This window comes from Hibiscus syriacus, unplaced genomic scaffold (assembly GCF_006381635.1).
Source record: "Hibiscus syriacus cultivar Baekdansim isolate YM2019G1 unplaced genomic scaffold, ASM638163v2 tig00110956_pilon, whole genome shotgun sequence".
NCBI lineage: Eukaryota > Viridiplantae > Streptophyta > Magnoliopsida > Malvales > Malvaceae > Hibiscus > Hibiscus syriacus.
Window position 1 is genome coordinate 264,282 of NW_024062932.1, and position 26,598 is coordinate 290,879.

The 26,598-nt window shown below is 36.3% G+C and overlaps 3 protein-coding genes, 1 non-coding gene and 2 pseudogenes across 6 annotated transcripts; 5 read left to right on the forward strand and 1 right to left on the reverse strand.

Annotated features, from left to right (window-relative positions):
• Nucleotides 1–1,804: 1,804 nt before the first annotated feature.
• Nucleotides 1,805–6,487, forward strand: LOC120148261 (protein SMAX1-LIKE 6-like). Of its 2 annotated transcripts, none has more exons than XM_039161428.1 (4): nucleotides 1,805–2,139; nucleotides 2,364–3,593; nucleotides 4,111–4,357; nucleotides 4,493–6,487. In XM_039161428.1, the coding sequence occupies exons 2-4, from the start codon at nucleotides 2,383–2,385 to the stop codon at nucleotides 6,398–6,400; spliced, it is 3,366 nt and encodes a 1,121-aa protein (XP_039017359.1). In that variant the 5' UTR covers nucleotides 1,805–2,139; nucleotides 2,364–2,382; the 3' UTR covers nucleotides 6,401–6,487. The 2 variants fall into 2 exon arrangements, with proteins under 2 accessions (XP_039017359.1, XP_039017358.1); XM_039161427.1 differs by having other exon boundaries at nucleotides 1,805–2,136; nucleotides 2,362–3,593.
• LOC120148264 lies at nucleotides 2,210–20,894 on the forward strand (annotated as a pseudogene).
• LOC120148262 (zinc finger CCCH domain-containing protein 66-like) lies at nucleotides 10,248–13,325 on the forward strand. The gene is given in 3 exon segments (XM_039161429.1): nucleotides 10,248–10,368; nucleotides 10,804–12,460; nucleotides 12,463–13,325. Coding segments are annotated over 2 exon segments (2,118 nt in total). The 5' UTR covers nucleotides 10,248–10,368; nucleotides 10,804–10,818; the 3' UTR covers nucleotides 12,939–13,325.
• Nucleotides 15,897–17,524, forward strand: LOC120148263 (annotated as a pseudogene).
• Nucleotides 20,895–22,776: 1,882 nt separating the features above from the next.
• TRNAV-UAC lies at nucleotides 22,777–22,849 on the forward strand. The gene has a single exon. It is a non-coding gene; the product is annotated as a tRNA-Val (tRNA).
• A 214-nt stretch (nucleotides 22,850–23,063) lies between these two features.
• On the reverse strand, nucleotides 23,064–25,632 carry LOC120148312 (50S ribosomal protein L9, chloroplastic-like). Of its 2 annotated transcripts, none has more exons than XM_039161468.1 (7): nucleotides 25,417–25,632; nucleotides 25,191–25,318; nucleotides 25,006–25,051; nucleotides 24,467–24,564; nucleotides 24,330–24,377; nucleotides 23,592–23,775; nucleotides 23,064–23,122 (listed from the first exon to the last, which is right to left on the reverse strand). In XM_039161468.1, exons 1-6 carry the CDS (start codon nucleotides 25,558–25,560, stop codon nucleotides 23,655–23,657), a joined length of 585 nt encoding a protein of 194 aa, XP_039017399.1. In that variant the 5' UTR covers nucleotides 25,561–25,632; the 3' UTR covers nucleotides 23,064–23,122; nucleotides 23,592–23,654. The 2 variants fall into 2 exon arrangements, with proteins under 2 accessions (XP_039017399.1, XP_039017400.1); XM_039161469.1 differs by having other exon boundaries at nucleotides 23,116–23,135; nucleotides 23,593–23,775.
• Nucleotides 25,633–26,598: the final 966 nt, after the last annotated feature.

Sequence of the window (26,598 nt, forward strand, 5' to 3'; positions counted from 1 at the left end):
TCGGGTTTCTAATTCATATATTCGGGTCGGGTCGGGTGAAACTTTATTTTGGTCGGATCGGGTCTTGGATGGAGGTTCCCTTGTTCTCGGGTCGGGTGGACAAAAAACCCGACCCATGGCCATCCTTAATTGGGATGATTTTAACTTATGATGTTTTATTAGCATGAATTTTATAATTTATTGAAATAAATAATCAATCAATCAATAAAATTAAAATTTATTTTTTTTAAATTTTTATAATATATTGCTACATGTAATTTATAAAACAAACTAAAATTAAGCAAAAAAAAAAGAAGGGCAATCCTGTCATTTTACATTACTGAAATTAAATTCATTTGACATGTCTGCTAACCAAACAGAATATGGAATTGGATTCCAATTCCTGACAGATTACAATTCCTTCACAGATTCCAATTCCCTAAGAAACATTCTAGCGAACCAAACGTCACCTTAGGGTTTTAAGTTAGTGCTAGGGTACATGGTGGTGAAATTAAACAACTTTAAGAGTTAAATTGATGCGAAAATATTATAAAAACGAAAGTAATAAATTGAGTCTACTACAAAAACAAAAGTGACTATTAAAAATAAGATCCATACACGTATGTTATCGTTATCATCTCCATTCGGTTAAATTTATATTGGTGTATTCAACATATATAATGTATTTTTAACAAAGTTTTTATATATATATATATTCTTTTAGACACCGTAAAAAATGTAATTGACATAACATATTTTTCATACATGACATTAACAAATTTATTATTTTGATAAAAAATAGATCTTAAATAAAATATATGAAATTGAAATAAATAAATTATAAAAAATATTATAATTTTTTGGAATAAAAAAGAAATAATTGTTAAAAAAAAGGAATTAACACTAGTTCATGCATCCTAGTACGAATTAGTGATAGTTTAAAGGAGATGAATTAGAAAATAAGGAAAGGTGGCTTAAATAAGGAAAGGTGGCTATCGTGCAAAAAGTGATGCAATTGCATAGTAAAAAATGGTGGACCTTTCCCTTTCCATGACTGCGACGCTCATGTGGTGGACATTTCTGAATTGAATTGGCTCATTCATAATCTTTTCTTGTCCTCTTAATAATTATTTATTTTCTTTTTAATTTCTTAATTAATACGTACACATATTGATTAATAGGACCCTCAGTACCTTTTATTAATTATTAATTTGGTTCAATCTTCTTTGCCCTAAAAAGGTAGAAAAGGCTGGTTTCAAGGCTCAAAGCCATCTCGATAGTGACTCCACTGCTCTTTTATTTGTCCCGTTTGCTTCTGATCAACTAAACCCAAACTATATTAATGGTTTATTGCTTTTGTTAAATAATCAATTGTTTTTAATCTTTAAAATCTGATGCAGAAATACCAAGAAAAAGAATCCGAGATTATTTATTTATACGGGGAAATGAACGTATTTCTTAGACGGTTTATTCATAACAAAACAAGCAATGAGATGAAATAATACTAGAGAAAGGGAATGGTGAGAATATCTTTAGTTTTGGGTGATGGAGAATCTATGCGCACCATCTGTTTGTTCCTTTTCCGCTGACACACAACCCCACAATGCAAACACTAAACCAACAATATCAAAATTGGCTCTGTTTCTCTCCCCTTCCTTCCAAGTTCCACGCTTCCTCCATAAAGTTTTTGAAGTAAACACTCACTGGAAGAAAAACTATTGGGTTAATTACGAATCAGACTTATGGACCCACAAGAATTATTGGTTGCTGTTATGTAAAATTAAATGTTTTTTTAGTTTAAAACTATTGGGTTAACTTGCCGTTTCCTTCCTCTTTACCCTCTTTCATCTCCTTTTCCGCCTGTCTCCTGCCAAAATCCGGAATTGTTCCTTTTCTTATCGATTTTGCTATCGCCGGTGCTGTTTCAAGCGGCGTCTCTTCCCTTTCCTCTGCCTATCAGTAAAACAACTCTTCAATTAAAGCCTCAGGTCTCCACCCTTTCTAAACTATTTCCTTCCTTTTGATTCGGAGAAAATTCTCTTAGGTTTTTGGAAAGGACTCCATTTCTGATATTATCAAGCTACTTTGTTCTATGCCTTGTTTCTTTATGGTTTTATTAGCTGGGCGTGGGAGGACCCTTTGAACCCATCAATAAAGGTATCGTTTTTTTAAAGCTTTTGAATAGTGCATTCTTTATGTAGGAAATTAACATCTGGGTTTATCTTTATTTTAGTTCGTTTTCTTTTACTTTCATCTTTGCAAAGCAGTGATTAGTAGGTTATAGTTTTTTCACTTGTAAATTTAATGGGTTTTCATGGTCTTTGTATTCAGTATGGGGTCTGGGTTAGGGGTTTTTAAAATCAATATTTGTTTCTTGTGTAGATTTTTTTGTGCTGGCCGGCGATGCCGACGTCGGTAACCGCAGCTCGGCAATTCTTAACGGAAGAAGCGGCACGGGCCTTAGACGAGGCTGTGGCCGTAGCGCGTCGAAGAAGCCATGCACAAACGACATCGCTCCACGCTGTGTCGGCGCTGCTTTCCTTACCGTCATCCACACTCCGAGAGGCATGTACACGAACACGTAGCAGCGCGTACCCGTCTCGACTTCAATTCCGCGCGTTGGAGCTTTCCGTCGGAGTTTCACTCGACCGTTTACCTTCATCGAAGTCCGTCGAGGACCCTCCGATCTCCAACTCACTGATGGCGGCAATCAAACGGTCACAAGCCAGTCAACGGCGTCATCCAGAAAGTTACCATTTACAACAGTTACACAGTAGCAATAACAATAACGCTAACGCCACCGGTTGCTCCCAAGCGCAGGCAATTTTGAAGGTTGAGCTTAAGTACTTAATTTTATCTATTCTCGATGATCCGATTGTTAGTCGGGTTTTTGGGGAAGCCGGGTTTCGGAGTTGTGACATAAAGTTAGCATTAGTTCGGCCGCCGGTAGCCCAAGTTTCTTCTCGGTTTTCCCGTGCCCATTGCCCACCTATATTTCTGTGTAACTTAACGGATTCAGTTTTTGGTCGGGTCGGGTACAATTTACTGTTTCCGGGGCAAGAAGATGGGGTTGATGAGAATTGTAAGAGAATCAGTGAAGTTATGGCTAAAAAGAGCGGGAAAAGCCCATTGCTTGTTGGGGTTTGTGCTTTGGAAGCTTTGAGGGCATTTACAGAAAGCTTAACAAAGGGGAAATCTGGCATCTTGGATGGTGATTTGGTTGGATCAGTTGTGATATCGATTGAAAAGGAGATTAATGAGATTGTTAACGAGGGAAATGATGAAAAAATGGGGTTAAAGTTGAAGGAAGTAGAAGCTACTTTGGAGAAGTGTAATGGATCTGGAGGAGGGGGAGTGGTTTTACATTTTGGGGATTTAAAAGGGTTGATTTTTGATGGGGCGTTAGGTGATTTTGTTAGTCCTTTGGTTCTGAGATTAGCAGGATTAATGGAAGTTTATAGAAGGAGATTATGGTTGATGGGAGCTGTAGATAGTGTTGAAATATATAGGAAGTTTTGTGATAAGTTTCCCAATGTAGAAAAAGATTGGGATTTGCAATTGTTGCCTATTACTTCTTCCAAGAGTTCTTTTGATGGAGCTTACCCCAAATCCAGGTGGGCATTTTGTTTTCCTTCCAATGTCTTTTATTTGGATTTGAACCTATGTTTTTGTTATTAAAAAGGTTCTACTGTCAGCTGCTTTTATCCACTTGATAATCTTGTGATTCTTTCCAGTACATGCATTCAATAAAATATTTGTGATGTAGTACTACTACTTGTTTAGAAAAAGGTTTCATGTCTCACGGTTTTGTCTTTTACAATACTAATAAAATAGTTGCACTTTTTGTGATAAAGGCTATTAAATATTTGATCCCATATCAGATTCAGGGTATCAGGTGGATGTTTTGTGCCCTTTTAATGTGGAGTTGCAGATGTCAGTTTATAATATCTTAATATTGTATTAAGTTGTTATGTATCTAGGTTTTGGAGCAAAGAACTGGACCTAGTTTTTAAGTCCTGCTTCTTCTTGGATGAATGATATTCTCATTTATCCAAAATGGCAAAAAACATATGCACTTTAGGTTCTAGCAGTTTCCGCTCATTTGATCTCACAGTCATGATTTTCTTACAGCTTGATGAGGTCGTTTGTTCCATTTGGTGGCTTATTTCCTACACCATCAGATTTGAGGAGTCCTTTAAGTGGCCGGAATCAATCTATTCCTCGATGTAACCTTTGCAATGAGAAGTATGAACAAGAAGTTGATGCCGTGAAGAAGGCAGGATCGACAGTTTCGGTTGCTGATCAGTATTCAGAAAACTTGCCTTCTTGGTTACGAATGGCAGCTGTTGACACAAGCCGAGGAGAGGATGTGGCAAAGGTGAGTTGGCACTTTAGATTTTGAAATCTTCGGTTTTGTGCTCGACTTTTATCCATTCTAAGCATTGACCATATGTTTGTATTTCATTAATAAAATTATTGTTTTTTTAAGAACGTGATTCGTCATTCAGTGCAGACTAAAGCTGGTGAATCCATGTTAAGTGCTAAGGTTTTGGGGTTGCAGAAAAAATGGAATGATATTTGCCAACGTCTACACTGTACTCCGACAGTCACCAAGTTAGATAATCCCTCCATGTCTCAAGTTCCAATTGTTAAGGGTCCTCAGTTTTCCAGAGACCAGAATCGAACAAGCAGTGGAGACCTGTCTATTAATGAAAGTCTATTTCCCAATCAAAGTCCCAGCAGGCAAATTCACATGCAAACAAATTTTCTACCAAAAAGTACTCCATCAATATCCTGTACTTCTGAAGGTAGGAATATGAATTTCCACTCCGTGTTGCATGTGGATGTTCCAAGCGTAACTCAGCAAACTGATAAAGATGTGCCCTGGTTCCATCACCCTCGGCAAAGTCTGAGCTCTTGTTCTGGACGCACACCATCTTCATTTGTTCCTCCAGTCACCACAGATTTAAAGTTGGGAACGATATATGCATCAACCAGTCGGGAATCGAACACCACAAAATCGCTAAATCATCAAGAACATCTTCAGCGCTTCTCAGGTTCCGTGTCTACTGAATTTGATGCAAATAGTGAGACCACTTCATATCAGTTTGCGCAATCTTCATCATGCTCCGGTCCTGCATCAGCAGAGCAGTTTGATCTAGGAGATTACAAGTCCATTAGGAAAGCTCTAGCTGAGAAAGTTGGCTGGCAAGATGAAGCTGTTAATTCTGTCAGCCAAGCTGTATCCCAATTAAGGCACAAGTATCGAAGCTTTCGTGGCATTAACTGTAAAGGGGATAATTGGCTTACTTTCCTCGGGCCGGACAGAGTCGGGAAAAAAAGAATTGCTTCAGCACTTGCTGACGTACTATTTGGCAGCCAGGAATGCGTAGTTTCCTTGGATTTGAGCTCACAAGACAAACTTGGCCACTCAAACTCGATCTTTGAATGCAAAGAGTTGAGTAGTTATGATGAGATGTCTAGAGGGAAAACAATGTCCGACTTGATTGCGGAGGAGCTAAGAAAGAAACCCCATTCCGTTGTCTTCCTTGAAAATGTTGATAAGGCTGATTATGGTGTCCAACATAGTTTGGACCTGGCTATTAGAACGGGTAAATTTCCAGATTCACGTGGACGAGAAATAAGCATCAACAATATGGTTCTTATAACAACGTCATCCTCCATCACAAAAGGAAATGTAAAAGTTATCTGTGAGAACAAAGTCGTCAAATTCCCTGAGAAAATAATTCTTGGAGCCAAAAACTGGCAAATGCAGATCCTGGTTGGCTCTGCATCTGATGATGCAAGCAAAAGCAACTACATGGGCGTCAGGGTTGCAACAGTTAAAGAAGCTTCCACTTCTACATCTGCTAATAAAAGAAAGACGATGGATGTTGTTGAGTCATCCGAGCTAGAAAAAACAGACACAGGAGAACGAGAACACAAAGTGCCTAGATCTTGTCTGGACTTAAATTTCCCTGTGGAGGAGGCAGATGAGGAGGACATGGGTTTGGGGCACTCGAAAAGTGAGTCGATGTCTGAAAGCTCAGAAAGTTGGTTGGAAGAATTATTTAGCCAAGTACATAAAAAGATACATTTCAAGCCATTCGATTTCGATGGAGTTGCTGATAAAATTGTGAAGGAAATCAGCTCACAATGTCAAAGGACAGTGGGAACAGAGGTTGCATTGGAGATTGGTGAACAAGTAATGGTACAAATGCTTGCTGCTGCCTGGCTTTCTGACAAAAGGGAGGCTATCGAAGATTGGGTTGCGAAAGTTCTCGGGAGAAGCTTAGTGGAGGTTGGGCAAAAATACAATCTCTCTCCTCGATCTGTTTTGAAACTGGTTGCATGTGAAGGTGATGTTGTGAAGGAACAAGCACCTGGAATACGTCTTCCTGCGAAAATTAATCTCAACTGATGCTCCATTCTTCATCTTTTTGACCATGTAATTAAATGCATAATGTAGCTCGTATGTTATCTAAAATCTTGCATTCTTTTGGGGTAATATTATTTTTTGTGTTGTATTTACCAAAGAATGTATAACGCTCTCCTTGTCCAATGAATGTCTTCAAATACACAATGAGACCGGACCTCTAGCACTACGCTGCCTAACCCTTTTTCGTCCCTAAAACCACGAGTCCTACTCGACCGTCCTACTTGCTTATTGTTGTTTGTTTTGTTCGTAGATTGCTAGAGCCCCTTTCCCTGTGGGCTATGTTTCTTATTTAAAGCTACCAAGTTTTGTAGGTCACTGCTTTTTGTTTTAACCCGGCAATGAACAAATTTAAAGTCGGTTCCTTCATGTTTCTCCTGTTATAGGTTGCATTTACGTACCTTTAATGCTCATCTTAAAGCTACTGTATCTAACCAATGCTATCTTTTTTAACCAAGTTTTTTTTTGGACCTTAATGCTTTGATTATATTATTTCTGGAGCCTAAATTTGGAAGTGATGATGAATGGAAGCAACATAGACACTCTATTAGCTGTTTAATTGAATAGTTTTTAACAGATTTAAGATTAAAATTACAATATCAACATCTAGCTTTTTCCACAATGCATAGTGATTTTTAAGGGAAAAATAAATAAAGGCAGAGAGGATGGGCGGTGGTCCACTCCATTTAAAGCTAACCTTGTGGATCAAGAAAACTCCCCTTCTGCAATTTGTGTAGGACTTTTTGATTGCTTCGGCTTACTTTGTTGCTGGGAACTTTTTACATCTTTTATCACAAATTCAATCAATCTTACAAATTACAATCAAAATTGTTCTCTCAGTTGTGCTTCTAATTTGTTAGCTGCTTTATTTAAAATCTTGCATTTTTTTTTGTTTACTTTAGACTAAAAATGCAAGTTATTGTTGTTCATCCATGGACTTTACTTATCTGTTTTTTTCCAATTGGGTCCCATTCCTATATGTAAACTATAGAGGTGGGGAGTCCTTTATTGCCGCTCGGGCGTTATTACCTACAAAAAACCCTAAAACTAAACCAGATTTTTTAAAAATATCCTAAAATCTGAACACGCATGAATATTTTGCGTCCTAAGAAAAGTAAGTAAATGTCTCGCGTTATACACGGCACGCGTTTTTTTCTAACGTAATTACATTTTTTAGAGAATATAATTTAATATTTCAATTAATGGCATCACGTTACACAAAACACGAAGTCTCCGATATATTGACATGTCTTGAAAAATTTCAAGTATCGTATCTTTTGGACGGACCTCGATGCTTGCGAAACATGAGGTCTTTGATCCTTTTTGAATTTAATTTAATCATTATATATTTTATTGTATTATATATAATAAAATAACAAAAATAACTATAAATAGACAATACTAATTAAAATTAAAATTCAATCTCTATGTAAAATGTTACAATGTTACAGAACAAGATTGCTTCATGGTTTCAAAAACATGAAACATAACAAGTACATAGATTGTTATAGTCAATTTGTTAAACTTGATGGTATGAATTACGCGGACAGTTATTAGGACAATTGCAGGCTTTCTTTTGTTCTGAGAAGACAACTCCACGGCATTAAACTTAAAAATATGAATCCATCTTTAAAGGTATAACTTCTAAATTAGAATATATTTTTATGTTTTATATATACCATCAAATCAAATATAATGTTAAATTTTGCTTAAATTATTAATTAAGTTTTAATTATTAATTTGTTTAAATTATCTTCCAGAAATATGATTTTTATTCACCCTGAACATGCCTATAAAGTCATGTTAGCTTTTTTTCATATAGAAAATTAAGCTTTGGAACCATTTTGAATGCAATTTTTACCTCACTTATAATGTCTCGTATTTGTTGATATTACCCTTATTGAAAGATAAGTTACAATACTACGTCTCTAATCTTATAAATTAAGAAAGATTTCAAATTAATTACCGTAAAAAACCCCTTGAATATGCCTATCAAACCATTTTAGCATTTTCTTTATACACAACAAGCTTTGAAATTATTTTCAACGCGATTTTTAACCCACATATAATATCTCGTATGTTTCGATATTGACCTCAGTTGAAAGATAAATGATAATACAATGCCTCTAATTTATAAATTAAGAAAAAAATTGAGATTAAATACATAAAAATACCCCTCGAACATGCCTATAAGCGCTTGCGGTTTGGGCTGGAAAACTACATAACTCGCGTTTTATATAACGCGAGGTATGTTAAATACTACACGTGAAAAATTTCTTGACATTTTAATATCTCGAGGATCTCACATTTTATGTAACACGAGATCATTAATTTGAATATTAAATTGTATTTTTTGATAAGTGCATCAATGTTTGAGAAAACTCGCATCTTGTATAACGCAAAACTTTAACTTTTTTCCCAATACGTGAGGTAATCCTACGTGTGCAAGTTTGGTGCATTTTCTAACAATATAGTTTGAGTTACTATTCCAAAAAATAATTTTTGAGAAAGTAATAACACTTGCAGCACGCCAATGACTTTTCTCTAACCATTCATTTCATTTTTACTACTCTAACTCCTCTTTAAAACAAATCACATCCCTTCAATCTCAGCAATAAAGAAACTATTATTATTACTTGTGATCTCGAATTAGAACATCAGAAATGTTAGAGACGTGAACATTAAATGTCAAATGATTAAGAATTATATTTAGAACAAATATTATATTATACTTACCCTAATTTAATAAAAAATATTATTTGAAATTTAAGAGAGAAATTAAGCTTCAATCATCACATATTTTTCATTTCCATTCTATTAAAATTGTATATACATATATTCTTTTTAAGTACTTTTTTTGAGTTATAATATTTTAAAATTATATATAAATAAAATCAAATTGAATTACACTTTAATAAAATTGAAATTTTTGCTTAATCCCACCTCAATTATTATACCAATGTCTAGTTTGCAAGTTAAAGCTGGATTTCACCTTGTCATAAAAATTGCGATAATAATTTAAGTCTCCCATTTGATTTTTGGAATATTAAATTGAATTGACGAAAAGGTTCCAACAAAAGGACAGACAACCTTCTAAGAATGTATCGAAACGCTGCGATTCGTCGATAGCATCAACAAATTTCGTCTCCTTAAAACAGTATCCAAGATTTATCCTCACAGCCCACGTCGTTCACAGACAAGTAAGCTCCACGCCGTACGCCTTCCGTCCTGCAGTTCCTTGATTGAAGATGTCACAGTCGGCTAACTTTATCAGATACCACTTACGAGTCGGGTTTATAATAATCTTGCTGACGGTGCAGGTACGTCCACGTCATCCACTTAGGGCCAACGGAATGCGGAAATCGTGACGAATCCGGATTCTTCAAAATGGAGTGGCCGTTTCCACAAACGAAAAATAAAAGATACAACACGTGTCAGTTTATCATTTGAAAGCAGGTAGACATTAAGCGCTCCTTCCGTGGACCCCTCCCCACGTAAACATTTCGCACCAAATATAAGAAAAAGGAATATTTGAGTGTAATTTCCAATTTCATGTGCATTTGCATTTGCATTTGATGGGTCTCAATTTTTTAGAGGGAAAAAGAGGTTCATTCTTTTTGACTATTTTCATTATAAGAATAAAATATTTTAAACTATTTATAAAATTAAAATTTTCCGAATTTAAAATATTTAATTCCATAAGGTTGTTAAAGCTTATTATATGTGATTTTAAATTATTATTTTTGAATTTATGTATGTAGTTTAAGGTTGAGATTAAAAATAATAATTGCCTTTTTCTTCTTCTTTCATTTCTCGCTTTCTCTCCCTCTTTTAAGCTCGGGTTTGAACTTTCAAGTTTAAAACACACAAAGGTTGTTTTTTTCCCTTTCCAGAAACCTCAAAGAGACATTCTGGGTTTCTGTTCTTGTCCTCAAAATTTTGTGTGTTCGAAGGTATGTTTTCTCTCTCTGTCTCTCTGTTTTCTTCTATGTTTCTTTTTTTGTTCGTGTTCTGTTTTCTTTGCGGGAAAGATGTGAAAAAGAATGAAACTTTGAAGTGTTTTTATTGTTGGGGTAGTTATTTTTCGTGTGTTAGTACCATGTTTGGGATTGGAGTGGAGTGTTTCTGCATGTGCGGTTTATTTTTATCAAGTTTTTGTAACTTCCTTTCTGTTTTTACTTTTTGGTTTCAACTTATGTCTTGATTTCTTTTAATTCTCGGGTGAGTTTATTTGGTATGTAGTTAATGGTTGTGGTTTTTAATGATCAGATCCTTATCTACAAAATTCGAATGCTTTTACGGGGAAAAATTATGATGCCTTGGGTTTGATTTCATAAACTGTGGGATTTAAGCCTCTCTCTCTCTCTTTCTCTCTCTCTCTCTTGCAGAGAAGATAAATTTCCATGTGCAGTTGTCCAAAGAGGAAGGCAACTCAAAGTGGTTTAATCATGGAGGGCGAATCTGGTAAAGAAGATGGTGTTTCACAAAAGTTATCGGGTTTGTTGGAATTTTCGGCTTCAAATGATTTGATTGCCTTTAAAACTGCTGTTGAAGAAGAGGGTCATGATATCGATGAGCCAAGCTTGTGGTACGGAAGGCGATTGGGTTTGAAGAAGATGGGGTTTGAAGAAATGACACCTCTTTTGATTGCTTCCTTGTTTGGGAGCAGGGATGTGGTGAATTATATTGTTGAAAGTGGACGTGTTGATGTTAACAGGGCTTGTGGTTCGGATGGGACCACGGCTCTCCACTGTGCAGTTGCTGGTGGCTCCTTTGATTCCGCTGAGGTTGTCAAAACCTTGCTTCATGCTTCTGCTGATGTCGATTCTCTTGATGCTAATGGTAACCGGCCTGGTGATTTGATTGCTCCCATTTGTAACTCGACTTTTGGCTTGAGAAAGAAGGTGTTGGAGTCTTTGTTGAAAGGAAGTGACAGTGTTAGTGAGATAGACAGCTTGCCTGCTCAGTTAGGAAATGAAATGGGAGGGATGGAGGAGCAAGAGTACACCACGGCCCGAGTTTCAAAAGATGGGACTGAGAAGAAAGAGTATCCCGTTGATCTTACTCTTCCGGACATTAAGAATGGAATTTATGGTACGGACGAGTTTAGAATGTATACCTTCAAGGTCAAGCCTTGTTCGAGGGCCTATTCTCATGATTGGACTGAGTGCCCCTTTGTTCACCCTGGGGAGAATGCAAGGAGGCGTGATCCTAGGAAATATCATTATAGTTGTGTCCCTTGCCCTGAATTTCGTAAGGGATCTTGTAGGCAAGGTGATAACTGTGAGTATGCTCATGGTATTTTCGAGTGCTGGCTTCATCCTGCTCAGTACCGAACTCGTTTATGCAAGGATGAGACTAATTGCACGAGGAGGGTTTGTTTCTTTGCTCACAAGCCTGAGGAGCTTCGTCCCTTGTATGCTTCAACAGGTTCAGCAGTGCCTTCGCCGAGATCTTACTTGGCTACTAGTTCTTCACTGGACATGGGTTCCCTGAGCCCACTTGCACTTGGCTCCCCATCTGTTATGATACCTCCGACGTCAACTCCGCCCTTGACCCCATCTGGTGCCTCTTCTCCTATGGCTGGATCAATGTGGCCAAATCAGTCAAATATCATGCCTCCTACATTGCAGCTTCCTGGTAGTAGATTGAAAACTACTATTAGTGCTCGGGATATGGATTTAGACATGGAACTATTGGGCCTGGAAAGTCATCGTCGCCGCCAGCAGCAGCAGTTGATTGATGAGATGTTCGGCCTTTCCTCCCCAACCAGCTGGAACAATTCTACAGCGTTTTTTGCCTCTGGTGACCGAACTAGTGAGCTAAACAGGTTTGGAGGGGTGAAGCCGACTAACCTTGAAGACTTTTTTGGATCTCCTGATCCTAGTATTATGTCACAAATACAAGGACTCTCACTTGATGCTTCAGCATCTCAGCTGCAATCTCCCAACGGAGTTCATACGCCCCAGAATATTAATCAGCAGCTCCGCACTAGCTACCCATCAAATCTGCCATCCTCTCCCTTGAGGGCATCTGCATCCTTTGGATTGATCCATCTGGGCCATCTGCAGCGGCAGTTTTAAGTTCAAGGTCGGCTGCCTTTGCAAAGCGGAGCCAGAGCTTTGTTGAGCGTACTGCTGTAAACCGTCATTCAGGGCTTTCTTCACCGGCTTCTTCATTAAGTGCGATGACATCTAACCTATCAGATTGGGTTTCCCCTGATGGTAAACTAGACTGGGGCATACATGGAGAAGAGCTAAACAAACTAAGAAAATCTGCTTCCTTTGGGTTCCGAAGCAGTGGAAGCAATTTGGGAAATGCACCTCGCGCTATATCACCGACTCCTGATGAGCCTGATGTGTCTTGGGTGCAGTCTCTCGTAGTTGACCCTCCTCTTGCTGGGCAGTTAAGTTTTGACGACGAGCAGCAGTGTCACCGTAACAACAACAACAACGGAGGTGCTGAAATGCTCCCGTCCTGGGTGGAGCAATTGTACATGGAGCAGAAACAGATGGTGGCCTAAAAGCAAAGCTATCCCAACCATTATCTCCCAAGTTAACCTTTAACTACTTTTTCTTTTTCCCCCTTTTTTTATTACTTTTCATCAATATTCAGCGTTTATAATTGGAATGAAATGGACCAGGAGAGAATACAAGGTGAGCAGAGAACAAAAGGTGCCTGCCATAACTGCTCTTAGGTTCTAAAGAATAATTATCTGTTATTCTTTTTAGTCACAGGATTCGGTTTGCTTCTTCGCACGGGTCCTTATTTCATCCCCAAAGCCGAAGAGGGTAGAATTAGGCCAATGGTTTCAGGGTTACATTCATTTCAATCTGCAAATGATTATTTAGTATATTTTCAGTTGGTGGGGAGAAATGTTGTTCACATTTTATGTACCAAAAAACTAGTGCATTATTTAATTAATATAATCTATTTGTCTGCTAAAACTTGCTTATCCTTTTCCATGCCCTGATAGTGCTGAATCATTAACATGCCTTCTTCCTTTAGGCGTAAAAAATGGAAATTGATGTCATCCAGCTTCTGCTTTCAATACACCATGAAGAGTTTTATTTCTTTACACAAAGCACATAATCGATGGATGTTCTCTTCTGATTCCACCACTGAAATATTTCCATCTTTACAATGTCATGTAGCCATCAAACTTTTTATTGTGAAATCCTACTTTTGTCATTTCAGAAAGTGAGATTCCATGATCCAAAGTGGGTGTAATTGTTTGAGCACTAAGAAAGAAAAAGGTAGTCCTACTTGTGTTAAAGTTTACTCCCCCATTTTAATTAACTTTTCTTATTGGGTAACCTTTGTAGTGGAATGGGCAATAGAAGCCTAGGAGAATGAACAACAGTTATTTCGAGATTTAAAGTTAACCTGAATCTTCTGCTTCTTGTTCCCGTGATACCAGAATGTTTTTGTCAATCTTCAACCAAGGTTTCTTGCAGGTGCAGAAACCGGATAATAAAAAAATATTGTTACTAAAAAATTACATAATACAATAATTCTTAATCCCAGATTCCACTCCCTGACTCCTGCAGCCGGGGCTGCCTGCAATGTGATTATTTAATTATGGTGTAGGGACTGTGCCTTACTTAATCTGGTTGATTAATATCTCATTATATAATCAGGTTTTGGATAATTTACAGGAAATTTGAAATGGCTTCAATTGGCTGTCAGCCACATCTTTCATGGTAAGCAATTTAAATTTAAACCATATTTAGTTGAGAAATTGAAGCGAGAATGGACACAAGTTTTGAAAATAGATACTAGCAAGCTGTATATCTTTGACTAGAGAATTTTGCAGCTGGAAAAATTTACAGGGGCTGATATCACAAGGGAAAGGTCAAGAAAATTAATGAGAAGCTCATCTAGAAAGAAATTTGATCCAAAGTATGCAGTAATAGCTTCAAGGTTGGACTTGGAACATAACCAATGTGGATCTCCCATCAAATTACGAGGAGATTTGCATCCATAGCTCTGGTGATAATCTCCTTGGGTTTAACCCTTCTTCTGCCTTTGAATCCAAATTCAGTCTAACAAATAAACATAAACAGAATCAAATACATACTTACAGAATTGACGAGTACCAACCTGATGTAGGAACTAGGAAAATAATGATGAAAACAGGAACAGAAACCGGGCTTGAATCTTTTGAGCTGCATTCAGGCTCTACATTTTGAGTCCTTTTTCTTCCTCAGTTTCGCTTCTGATCCTTTTTTCTCCAACAAAAAATCACTAGCTTCCCTACATTTGGCTATTTCTCGTTTAGGCTTCTCAACAATTCTTCTATTCATCTTCTCCTCCGCAACTTTCTCTACCCGATTTTTCTTGTTTTCTGAGCGCATCTCTTTGCTTATCGCTGGAAGTGGGCTCTAAGTTCGGCAAGAAGAGGCTAAGTTACAGGACGGAGGTCCGTTCTAACAAATAAAGGGCAGGTCTGTTGGGCTTTGAGTTCGGTCGATACAATACAATAACATCATGTCAGTTTTTGTGCCCAAAGCTGGGCTTTTCTCATCAAATTTTCAACCCTTAGACACAAAATACAGGATCTCAAACATATTAAATTTATATAAAATGAAATACTAAGCAAGTAAAACAAGAATGAAAAATTATACAAATAAAAAAAATAATCTCTTAACTATAGAACGTTGCCTTTTTAAGTTCTCTAACTATTAAAAGTTACAAAATAGTCACATAATTATTCATTGTATTTCAAACTCTTCATTTTCTTTAAAAAATTGATGGTAGCTTGAGCTGAACATTAACATGCTAATTAAGATATGATAGTCGTTTGAGATTCTATGTTTATATTATATCATATCTGAGTCAGGAGGTTAACGTCCAAATCAAAATGCCATCAATTTTTTATTGGAAAATGACGAATTTAAAATACAATGAATAGTCGAGTGACCAATCAAAGGACTTAAAAACAATATTTTATAATCAAAAGACCATCTTATAACTTTTAATAGTTGAAGTACTCAATAAACCAATGACTTAAAACCTATCACATTAACTTTTATTAGTTTTGAATAAAAATTAAAAACTTACCACGAATGGTTTTTAACTATAGTAATTAAAAACTTAGCATAATTAAAGCATATGCACAGACGCAGTGAATACTGGATATACTAAGAGTATTGATAAAAATATAACTAGGATAAAAAATTCAAACAAAAAAATATAATTGTTTTTGAAAAATATAATAGTTTAAAATATAATTAGGAATTCTAAATATTTTGATCAGAAATGCAAAAATTTTATTAAAATAATTTTTATTTAAGACAATTTATAAATAAATACTTTTTTTTCTTTTATGTAATTAGTCAGGAAAGACAGATAGACATGTTTCATTAATCCAATCGGGCCCCAAGGCCCCCTACGAACGTACCCAGAATAAATGAACTTGTTGAAGAAGACAAAATCTCCTCTCATGTACCAATACAAAACCAGAATAAATAAGGTGTCTCACTCCTTCAGCCGCTGTTGAATTAAACAAAGCCAAAAAGAATATGCTTGAAATGAGCAACCTTGAATCCTACCCTCCACTCTTTCGCCATCTCAACTCCATGGAAGATTCATCTTCTTCATCGCCATCATCAGTCCCTATTCCCGTGGTGGATCTTCAGTGCCTTAGCCACGTAAAGCTGGGAGAAGCTTGCAAAGAATGGGGTGTTTTTCGTTTGGTAAACCATGGGATTCCTCCCACCCTTTTGAGCAAACTGGAGGAGCATGTGAGGATGTTGTTTTCGCTATCCTTCGAGTCCAAGCAAGCCCTACTCACTAACCCTTTCTCTTACTTTTGGGGCACCCCTGTCCTAACCCCATCCGGGGATGCCCTAAGGGGTGCCTTTAATATGAATTGGTTGGAAGGCATGAATTTCCCGCTCACCAACTCCCGCTGTTTCAGACTGAGGATCCCAGGCTTCAAGATTTCAGGTATATATTTGCTTCTTGTTTATTTCTTCAGATGTGTATTGCTTCTGGGTGGACAATAATAACCCAATGAAGTGACCAACTGATTGGACTGTCCCAGATTCTTTCTGCAAATTGCAAGGTCAGCATCAATAACTTTAGGATCCCTGCCCTTTCAGTATCATAAACCAATAATACACCTCTTTCATTTTCCATACCCCGTTTTTGAAACATGAAGCTTCATTGTTAACAAATGTGGCAGAATATCCTACAGGGTGGGGTCTTTAATTAATTATTGCTCCCCAGTTCTAATTATCTTCTAAATGATGATTAAGTTTTGCTTACTGCTTTATTTGGATAATTGGGAAATATGTATTCTTTTTTTAATTTCACTTAGGCATTATCTGGAAGAATATGGAAGGCACCTTTCGAGAATTGCGACAACCTTGTTTGAAGCAATGGTGAAGAATCTGAATCTGTGTCCTAAACAGACCGAGTGTAGCTTAGATGAATCGACTGGATTCGTACGTCTTTACCGATACCCATCTGGGTCCTCGGTCGACAAGTCGTGGGGCATGATGGAGCATACTGATAGCTCACTGCTCTCCATTGTGAACCAGGACCAAGTAGGGGGACTCGAGATTTTCAAGGACAATAAATGGCTATTGGTTAACCCAATTTCAAACACCCTTCTAGTCCACATCGGTGACATGATGCAGGTGACCCCTAAACTCAACCTGCATTCTTATCTATCCAATATTTACAACATAAATGTGTTTGTGGTTTGTATATAACGCAGGCTATAAGCGACGACCGATACATGAGTGTGAAACATAGAGTGAGAGTGAACAAGCAGGAGGAACGACTCTCCGTATGCTACTTTGTGTTCCCAGAAAAAGGCAGCGTCGTCCACAGCTCTAAATACAAACCTTTTACGTACACCGAGTTCCAGCAACAAGTGCAAAACGACACCAACACTTTAGGTTATAAAGTTGGTCTGCAAAGATTCAAGCTTAATGCACCTGTTTAATCACTTTGTTATCAATTAATTATGCAGTTTGTTCTACTAATTACTTGGTTCGGGAAACACTTGTGGTTCACTCTTTTCCTCAGCTGATTAAGGCTGCCCTATGCAGTCTGGAATTTGAGATAGAAAAAGAAATTGCAGGTTTTGTCGAATTAGCTTACATTAAACCATACATTCATCTGTTCTGTAAAAGCAAAATGGCTGATGCTTAGCTAATACAAATTAGTGGAGGATGTGGATAAGCTGAAATCGAGGCGGCGAAAACCCTAGGAGAAAATAGGCAAAAGAATACCTATTGACAACTTTATTTTTTTTCTTCTAATTTCAGGTAAAATACAATAGATGTCAAATCATGAAAGAAGAAAGGAGGGATTGAGCAATTGGATTCAACCCTACCATCCATTACATGGATAGTGCTATCTATTGCGAGAAAACAAGAGATACAGTCTAATAATAACTTTATTAATAATATATTGATCTAAAACATTAATTAAATTATTTATTTTTATATTTAATTAAATGTTAAGATTAAAAATTAAATTCTTAAATTAAGAAATTAAAATAATTTACTCTTTTGATACAGTGTGACGGACATTCTTTTGTGCGCAATCTTTTAGAGGAGTATTGGATGGTTAATTAATCCAATACTCGAAATAAACATTTGTATTCAGCTTGATCTTCACACAAGTATCTTTATATTCCAACTTCCATGGCTGCTAAGATGATCAATTACCTTGCGGCATGTTTCACAGCCAAATTATTCCCTATTTGGTGACTTGTCACTTGATCGGATTCTAGGTAGAAGAAGCCCCAAATAGAGCGACTCTTCAAGCTGCGGATGACCGACGATTTCTTGATCCGCCGTAGTCACTAGTTTCCTTGGTTTGCTGCAGAATAGGATCAACCGATTGCAGCTCTCTTTGATCTTCTCTTGTCGTTCCGTTTCAATGCTTCATGCTTTGGAGGGAGAAGAATGGTCGGCTCTTGTTTAGAGATTTTCTAGTTCTTTTCTCTTTGTTTTATTTATTTCATTCTGTTGCTTTCCAGACAGTAGTTTAGACCTTGGTTTGGTTTTGTAAGAGTGCTACAGCTGACACTTTGTTTCTATTCAACTTAAACGCCGACGTTTGACTAAATTAGTTACCCTCATTCTCATATGTAATGAGGTAAAGGGTCATATGTAATGAGGTAAGTGGAGGTAGGATAGTAGGTTGCCCCCAACGTCAGGTTGAGAGCAGCTTTCATAGGAGACCTCCGAATTATGAAATGCCCTCTGTGGGACTCAATCTCACGACCCCAAGATTAAGAGCTTCGTGCTCTACCAACTGAGCTGGATAGTCATTTCCGACTTTTGACTAAAAAAGTATATTTTATAATATAATCTAATTAGGTTGGCCAATTAATTGGTTTAGATGTGGAAACTAACATTAGGGCATCAGCATGTGAAGAAAAAAATGATTTCAGGATAATTACCATGGTTTTCTAATTTTGAATTGTTGATGAGTCGTGTCCCTCTCTTTTCTTGTTGAATTGGGCACTGCACGTAGTTACGGACATTTATATCAAATTTTGCCTTTAAAAATATAGAAAATTTAAAAAATGATTGTACCCAAATACCGTTTTGCCTATCCCTGTCCGTAAACATAGTCCTTGTGTTTATTTTTTTTTATTAAGCTAAAGATGATAAATAAAGTAATACATGTGAGCTGAAGATAATCTTAATTTTGATTATGATATGTGATTGAATTCTTATTACTTACTTCAATTTAACATCTGACTTTGATTTTAAACTACGAATTGATATTGATTTTGGCACTGAAGTGCAATTTACCAACAACCCTTAGGGTGCGTTTGGTTCACGGAATATAAGATTACCAGTGGAATGTAAGATTACCAAGGAATACATTACTGGAATGTTGTATTTTGTGTTTGGTTGGCTTAGCAGGAATGTAAGATTACCGTGTTTGGTTAAAGGAATAAAAGATTATTAAAATGTATATTTGACCAAATTGTCCTAATTATATATTTGTGTAATATTACAAGTTGGAAAATATTTATATATTTTCTTTAAAAAATTAAATTCATAATATTTATATATTTTTTACAAAATTAAAAATAAAAAAAAGTTTAATGAAAGGGTAAAATTTTATTTAAACCCTTGAACTTTATATAAAATTTTAATTATAGATTTTTTTTTGTAAATCTAAAATAATTTAAGGATAAATTTGTAATTTAACATTCGTAAAATTTTTATTATTCGATGACAGAATAAATATATTTTTGAAAAAAAATAAAAATTTAAGGGCATTTTAGTCCAAAACGCCGGTAATCCAACAATACCTAAGGAAAGGGAGGTAATGACATTCCGGTAATATACCCCAAAAAATCCACTATTGGTAATCTTACATTACCGGGAATAGGATTCCCGGACTAACCAAACGGGGAATGTGGATTCCATTCCCATGGGAATCCACATTCCCCAATCCAAACACCCCTTATGGCTATATATAAAAATCTCGCTACTCTCTCCATCTTTGCCTCATTCTTTTGTTTTCTGTAGCTCCTACTCTGTTACTTTGTCAGGTCACCTGGCTCATTTTCATTGCCTTTACCACAATTTTTTCTTTGTTTTTGAGGGAAGGGTGGTTATGGAAGCTCAAGAGGAAGTTGATCGTCAAGCCTTGATCATCAAAGGCAAGCGTACCAAGCGTCAAAGATCATTGTCCCCGTTCGGTGTCACCGTGACTTCTAGCTCGTCAAGTGCTTGCGGCGGTGGACCGGCGGAGGAATACAATTCGATATCGTCACCGGTGACTTCCGGTGAGAGCACAGAGGAGGAGGAAGACATGGCTAATTGCTTGATCATGTTAGCACAAAGTGATGGTCCGAAGAGGAGCAATAATGGAGAGAAATTCCAGATGGTTACCGTGACTACAAACAAGACCGGAGCTTATGCGTACGAGTGTAAAACTTGTAACCGATCATTCCCGTCGTTCCAAGCACTGGGAGGGCATAGGCAAGCCACAAGAGGCCCAAGGGAGCCATGGCGGATGACAAAAAACCACCTGTTTCGGCGGTCAAAGATCATGTTATCGAAGACGCCGATCAATTCAACAGAAAAAATCCAGCAGTTGTTGCTTTACAAGCAAGTAACAACAACAGCAAGGGTAATTGTCATGGGAACAAGGGTTATAAGCTTCACGAGTGTTCAATCTGTGGCTCTGAATTCTCGTCCGGTCAAGCCCTCGGAGGCCACATGAGACGGCACAGGGCGGCTGCTGCTGCAGGCAATCAAGCTGCCGTGAGTGTTGAAACTAGTAGCAGTCCAATCGAGTCCAGAAATGGCGATGGAATCAAGCCTAGAAATATTCTACAACTGGATCTTAATCTTCCTGCACCAGAAGATGATCCACGTGATTCCAAGTTCCAATTCGGAGCACCCCAACAAGCTATTGTTTTCTCCACACCAGCTTTGGTAGATTGCCATTACTAAATTACAAAAAAAAAAAAAAAACCACGAATCAATGTGAATCATATATAATTAAATCATTTCAAGTCAATATTATTCACAATTGTCAATTGTATTCTTTGATTTTCATTTTTCTGATGATCCACTCTGCATACTTTGAACTAGTAAGTGGTTAGTACTCAAGGTTGCCCTCCATTCACGAGAAGTGAGTGATGGAAGCATATTTTATTTTATGGGCCTTTCTTCCTTTCAAATTTTATCTGAAAGAGAAAGTGATGTATAACACTAAAAAAAGAGCAAATACACACAAGAATTATGGGGGAATGGCTATCTAGGGTTTGGCACCACCACAAACTAAAGTCGTGGATTAGGTTATCTTTACTTTGTGAGCTTCCTTTTTTTCTTTTTGGATTTTCATTAATAAAGCTAAAAATACTCGTATATATATATATATATATATATATATATATATATATATATATATATATATATATATATATATTCCTTCACTCTCACAGTACATGCCACAGTCTGTTTCATCAAATGACAAGGAATAAATGGATAGCAAAGCTGAGTTTTTAACTGCCCAACTTATAGATCACTCCATTTTTTTCCTATACTTTTTTAATGGTCTACCCTGCTTTAAGCTTCCACCCCATCTCTTGCTGCTACATCCCGTTTATCATTATTGTTGAAATACGTAACATGTTCATTGATTAACAGTAATAATCAGAATTAGAATAAAGTACCCTACACCTAATTAACTAACTACAATATCCCTTAGTTTGCAAGTCACTTAAATGACATTATCACCCATGGTCAATTTTATGATATGAAATTGAAAAGGCATGGCCTTATGAAGAAAGAAAGAAATGAGAGGGGTGAGTTGATCAATTTACCCACTCTGTTATGCATAACTGGAGTTTGTTAAGTGTAGGTTTCGGTGAGTGTTGCTAAGCAAATCACGTGGACACTTTGCGTGAGATCATGTCCTAATTAGCTTTGTTTTGTGTAGACGATTACATCAGTAGTGCTTTCCCAATAGGTTTATCATTTATACTTATTTATCATCCAAAACATTTCACCCAAGTGTACTTGTACAAGTGTCAATTTCTAAAGACCACTCAAAATTTGAAACCTAAACTACTAAAAGGGGTTTTAAATCTCATGGGAACCGACCGCATGGGCTGATGACAATAGGCTATATGCATTACATAAAGCGTATATTTTTAAGGGTGACATGTGGACCGTTGATGATGCCCATGTATATCTAAAACTAGTGTGGCCTTCAACTTCACAGCTGGTTGGCTATCCAAATCTCTCGGCTTCTCTCTTATCTTTTTTGGTCAAGTCATGAAAGTGACCAAAGCTTTAACGCTTTTGCTACCTTTGGCAACTATATAAGCCAATAATATTATTATACAGTTACTATGGTGTGCTCTCTTAGTAATAATAACCCCGAAAAAAATTTAATTTTTTTTAAAAAAATTGTGGGTTTAATTTGGTTTTCATTATTTTTTTTTACTTTTTATATTTTAAAGTATTTTCCACTGACCAGAAAAATAAAACCAAACAATGAAACAATATAGGTGGTGTGGTTAGTCTCTCTCTTTTGGTGAGATGTTGCCTACCTAATGTGTTTCATACTGATTTTCTTGAATGGTTATGGTAGTTACCAAATGAAAGGTATGTGTGAATGGAAAAGTATTTTTGTATCGATATTATCTACTTGTAAGTTTGACGTGCATGTAATTAAATTATTTGTTGTTCAAATTTTACTTTATTAAACAAGCATTCTCTACACGTTTAATGAGAAACTTAAAATTTGCGATTGGTCTGATCACCCCATCCCCAGTTAACTTCTCACCGAGCTATATTAATGACTCGTGTCATAAGGCATATAATTTCTAATAAATAACATCGACGTGAAGTCATCTTGCTGCTGTGGTGTAGTGGTTATCACGTTAGTCTTACACACTAAAGGTCCCCAGTTCGATCCTGGGCAGCAACAATTTTTTATTTTTCCACCGAACATTTTCCCATGCAGTACAAATCAGGATCGTAAAATGAACCAGATAAAAAAAATCCGTACAAATACCACCCCCTCCCAAAATAGAGCGATGGAAAATAGCCGTTTCAGATAAAACTTGAACAATCTATAAGAATACTTTTCAACGTCCTCGATACATTCTAAAAGAGAATAATGAAGAACTCGAAATACAAAGAAAGTTAATACATGTTCTACAAACACCCTTTTGAAGTTGCCCCGGATCTTGTACCTCCTGCAATCACAAAAATTCAAGTACTCAGCATTGCCAAACTTTTGACTCCATTTGGGATCATGAAAACTCTATCAGATATTATCGTATGTTGCTCAACTGTTTAAAGTATAATTGACAAGGTCTTGAGAAGACAAGTGCCTTCTCTTTCTATGTTCCACTACTTTACAGATATCCACTCGACACCGGCATCTTTAATTCTTTTCGAGTTTTATTTTCTTTTTCATGTATTTTTAGAATCTTCCAAAGAATCGGAGTACCTTAGCTGTAGACTTTGAGAACAAAAAGTTCATATTCCTTGAAGTCTCATTCTAAAGTACTCGTATGATAAGGGTAACAACTGGCAACTACCGATAGCAAAATTTTGTAAGAAACCAAAACCAACGTAAGGAATGGTTTTCACTGACGAGCTGCAAGAAAAAGGGACTCCTACTTTTACAGTCAATGTTATGATCAGATTCAGATGCTCACATACCCTAGATTGATGCAAGGTGGCTGTCAGAGCTGGCTTCCCCATTTTCAGGGAGGAACTTATCTTCAGTTAGCAAAAACATTAACTCTGACTCGAGCAGTAACTTCAGGGTGGAGCTTCAGCTCTGCAATATATTCTCCTGTTTCCCTTATCTCTGGAAGAGAAACAATTCTCTTGTCTACATCCCTACAGATCAACACAAGAGAAGTTGAAAAATTAAGCAACCATAGCTTAAGGATGAAGGTGGATCGGACATCTATAAATCTTTAAATATCAATCAGAGTTCTCCTATTTGAATAGCAATATCCGTTGGATATTCGAATAACTAAACTGAATCCACTAAGGATGGTAAATATAATATCCCAATCTGCAAAAAAATGGATATGGGAAACCATAATTGGAAGGCTGTTCTTCCAGCTATAAATATATGTAGAAATCAAACTTAATATCGTTACCAAAGGTGTGGCACACAAACTTTTATAATATTGCAATTCACTAACAAAATGCAAATGATTTGTGTTTTCATAACTATTGTCCAAACCAAACTAAATATATGTATTGGTCTGTCAGTTTCAATTGTTCTCTGTAACTGCAGATGCAATCAAGAACGATAGTGGGTCATATTCATAAACTAAGGCAAAAAGCTTGAATTCTTATTTAGTGCAAATTAATTTTGTGAACAAATTGCAGAGTTATGATGCTTGTTAACAACTAAATCCCACAGATTTTAAGGTCGATACCTTTGAAGCTGTGCCTTGATAATGTCTACAAGATCTTGAGCGGTAACACTGACAAAGACAATTGAATGTCAGAGTCAAATATGATAAGTGAAAACCTAACATATGAACTGCTTAGTGTGGATTCGGATCCTACTCACCTTCCGAAAATTTGCTTTCCTTTTCCACCTTTTCGCTTCACCTTAAAAGCTCCAACAGTTTCAAATATTACAGCAAGCTGTTGTGCCTCTTCTTTTACCTGGAGTAAAACAAGATCATCTAACAAGATTCATGAGTCCACGGACATGAATATAACATATTAAACTGGTGAAACCGCAAACAAGAAGCTAGGAAACAACCGTAAAACACCATGTGGAAATGACATTAACATAATTTCTTCATTGTATACTGGCTTGGAGCAAATGAAACTAGTTTTCAATTAAACTGAACAATGAACACCACAACACCATAAAGAAGCAGTCTCCAATATTACTCCGTACCATCGAAGCAAATACATTCAGAAAAACCAGCTTGCATGAAAAGTTTCACTCCAAACAGGGAAGGCTCAATTTTGATAAAGCAAACTTTCTTTCATTCTCAAATCACTAATATCTTCGGTGGACTAATGGGAAAAGATGACCACAATGATATTTCCAAATTGCTAACATAAAAAATTCAAAACATGTGTCATTGAACTTACCCTTTGCTTCTCTGCTTCAATTCTTTCCTCCTCCACTTTCATTTCCCTGAGGGGAAAAACCATTAATCATCCCAAATCAAATGTACACTAATCCTTCCATTTCTTAATTGAATACTATTGTAAAAGCAAGAAAAGGAAACACAAATTAAAAATATAAAAGAACAGAGATTCAGGTTTAAAAATACTTGAGCAAAGCAGGAGTGATAATCTGGGCTTTTCCCATAGGCAAAAGATAATTCCTGAAATACCCAGCTTTCACGTCCAAAAGCTGCCCCTTTTTCCCCAGGTATTCCACATCCTCCTTCAACATTATCTGAAACCCATCATTATCAACAACCACTCAATCAAATTACAAAATAAAAAAAATGCATACAATCAAATTTCAACTAGATAGGAAACAATTTGCTTAACCTTTCGAGTCTTTTTAGCTTTCTTCTGGGCAAAAACCACGAAGACCCTGTTTTTTTCTGCTGCTTTTGCTGCCTCGTTTTGGGTTCCTCCAAAGCTGTGAAGCCATGAGAGTGTGGATGCTGCTGTAACTGTAGCGCTTGTCATTGCCACTCCCCTGGAAAAAGCAGTCTGTTTTCTCTTGTTCTGTCCCTCCCTCCGTAATCTTATCTGCTATGCATTTCAATGTCACTCTTACCAACCGTTTTATGTTTTGCAATCGGTCGTTTTGAAACAATATGGTAAATGTTGGCTATATGTATTTGGGTAAACTACATTATAAGTGAACAACCTATTTTTTTTTTCTATTTTTGTAATTATTTTTTAGAAAAATATCACTAATGATATGCCTTTTTTCTATTTTGATCACAGTCTTTAAAAATGTATTGATGTATATTTTTTTTACAACATTTTCTGTCTCTCCTAATTAGCATTTCGTTAATAACACCGTTAATTGTTTTTAACGATGAATGATAAAAATATAACATTAACGACAATTTTGTCACAAAAAGTAATTTAATGACCAAAATATAAAAGAGGTAATAGATTGGTGACTAATATTATAGTTACCCTATATTTCTTTTCAAATGGATTATTAACATTTTTTTTTCTTTCTAATAGTTTAATTTGCAAGTTTTAAGTGATTTACAATATTTTTGTAAGTTTGTTGTCCAAACTACATTTGTTGCAACATACATTTTTTTAATGTTGATTCTATGATTTTTTTGTATATAAGTATTTTATTTATTCAGAAAGAAGTAATAATTTATTTAATAATTAGTTGTAAAAATTTTAATTTATTAAAAATGATTGTTGTGTTTGGTACATATTTAATAATATAAAGAAAAATCAATTATTGTATGGGTTTTTAAAGTAATTTATCAAAATATAAAGAGAGAATCGATTAAAATGGATTCACAACATGTAACGTCCCAAAACTCAGGTTAATAGTTACGGGTTAAATTGAGGGGATTTATATCGACCCGTTAGACCTATTAAAAAAACTTGAACCAATTAAGTTGGATTTGGGCTTGTATTAGGCCCAATTGGTATAAAAAGGGGTCATTTTAATGTCAAGGTGGAAGATAAAGGACTAAAAGGGTCATTACACCATTTTTTCAACCAAAGGTTGATTTTGTTTAATGA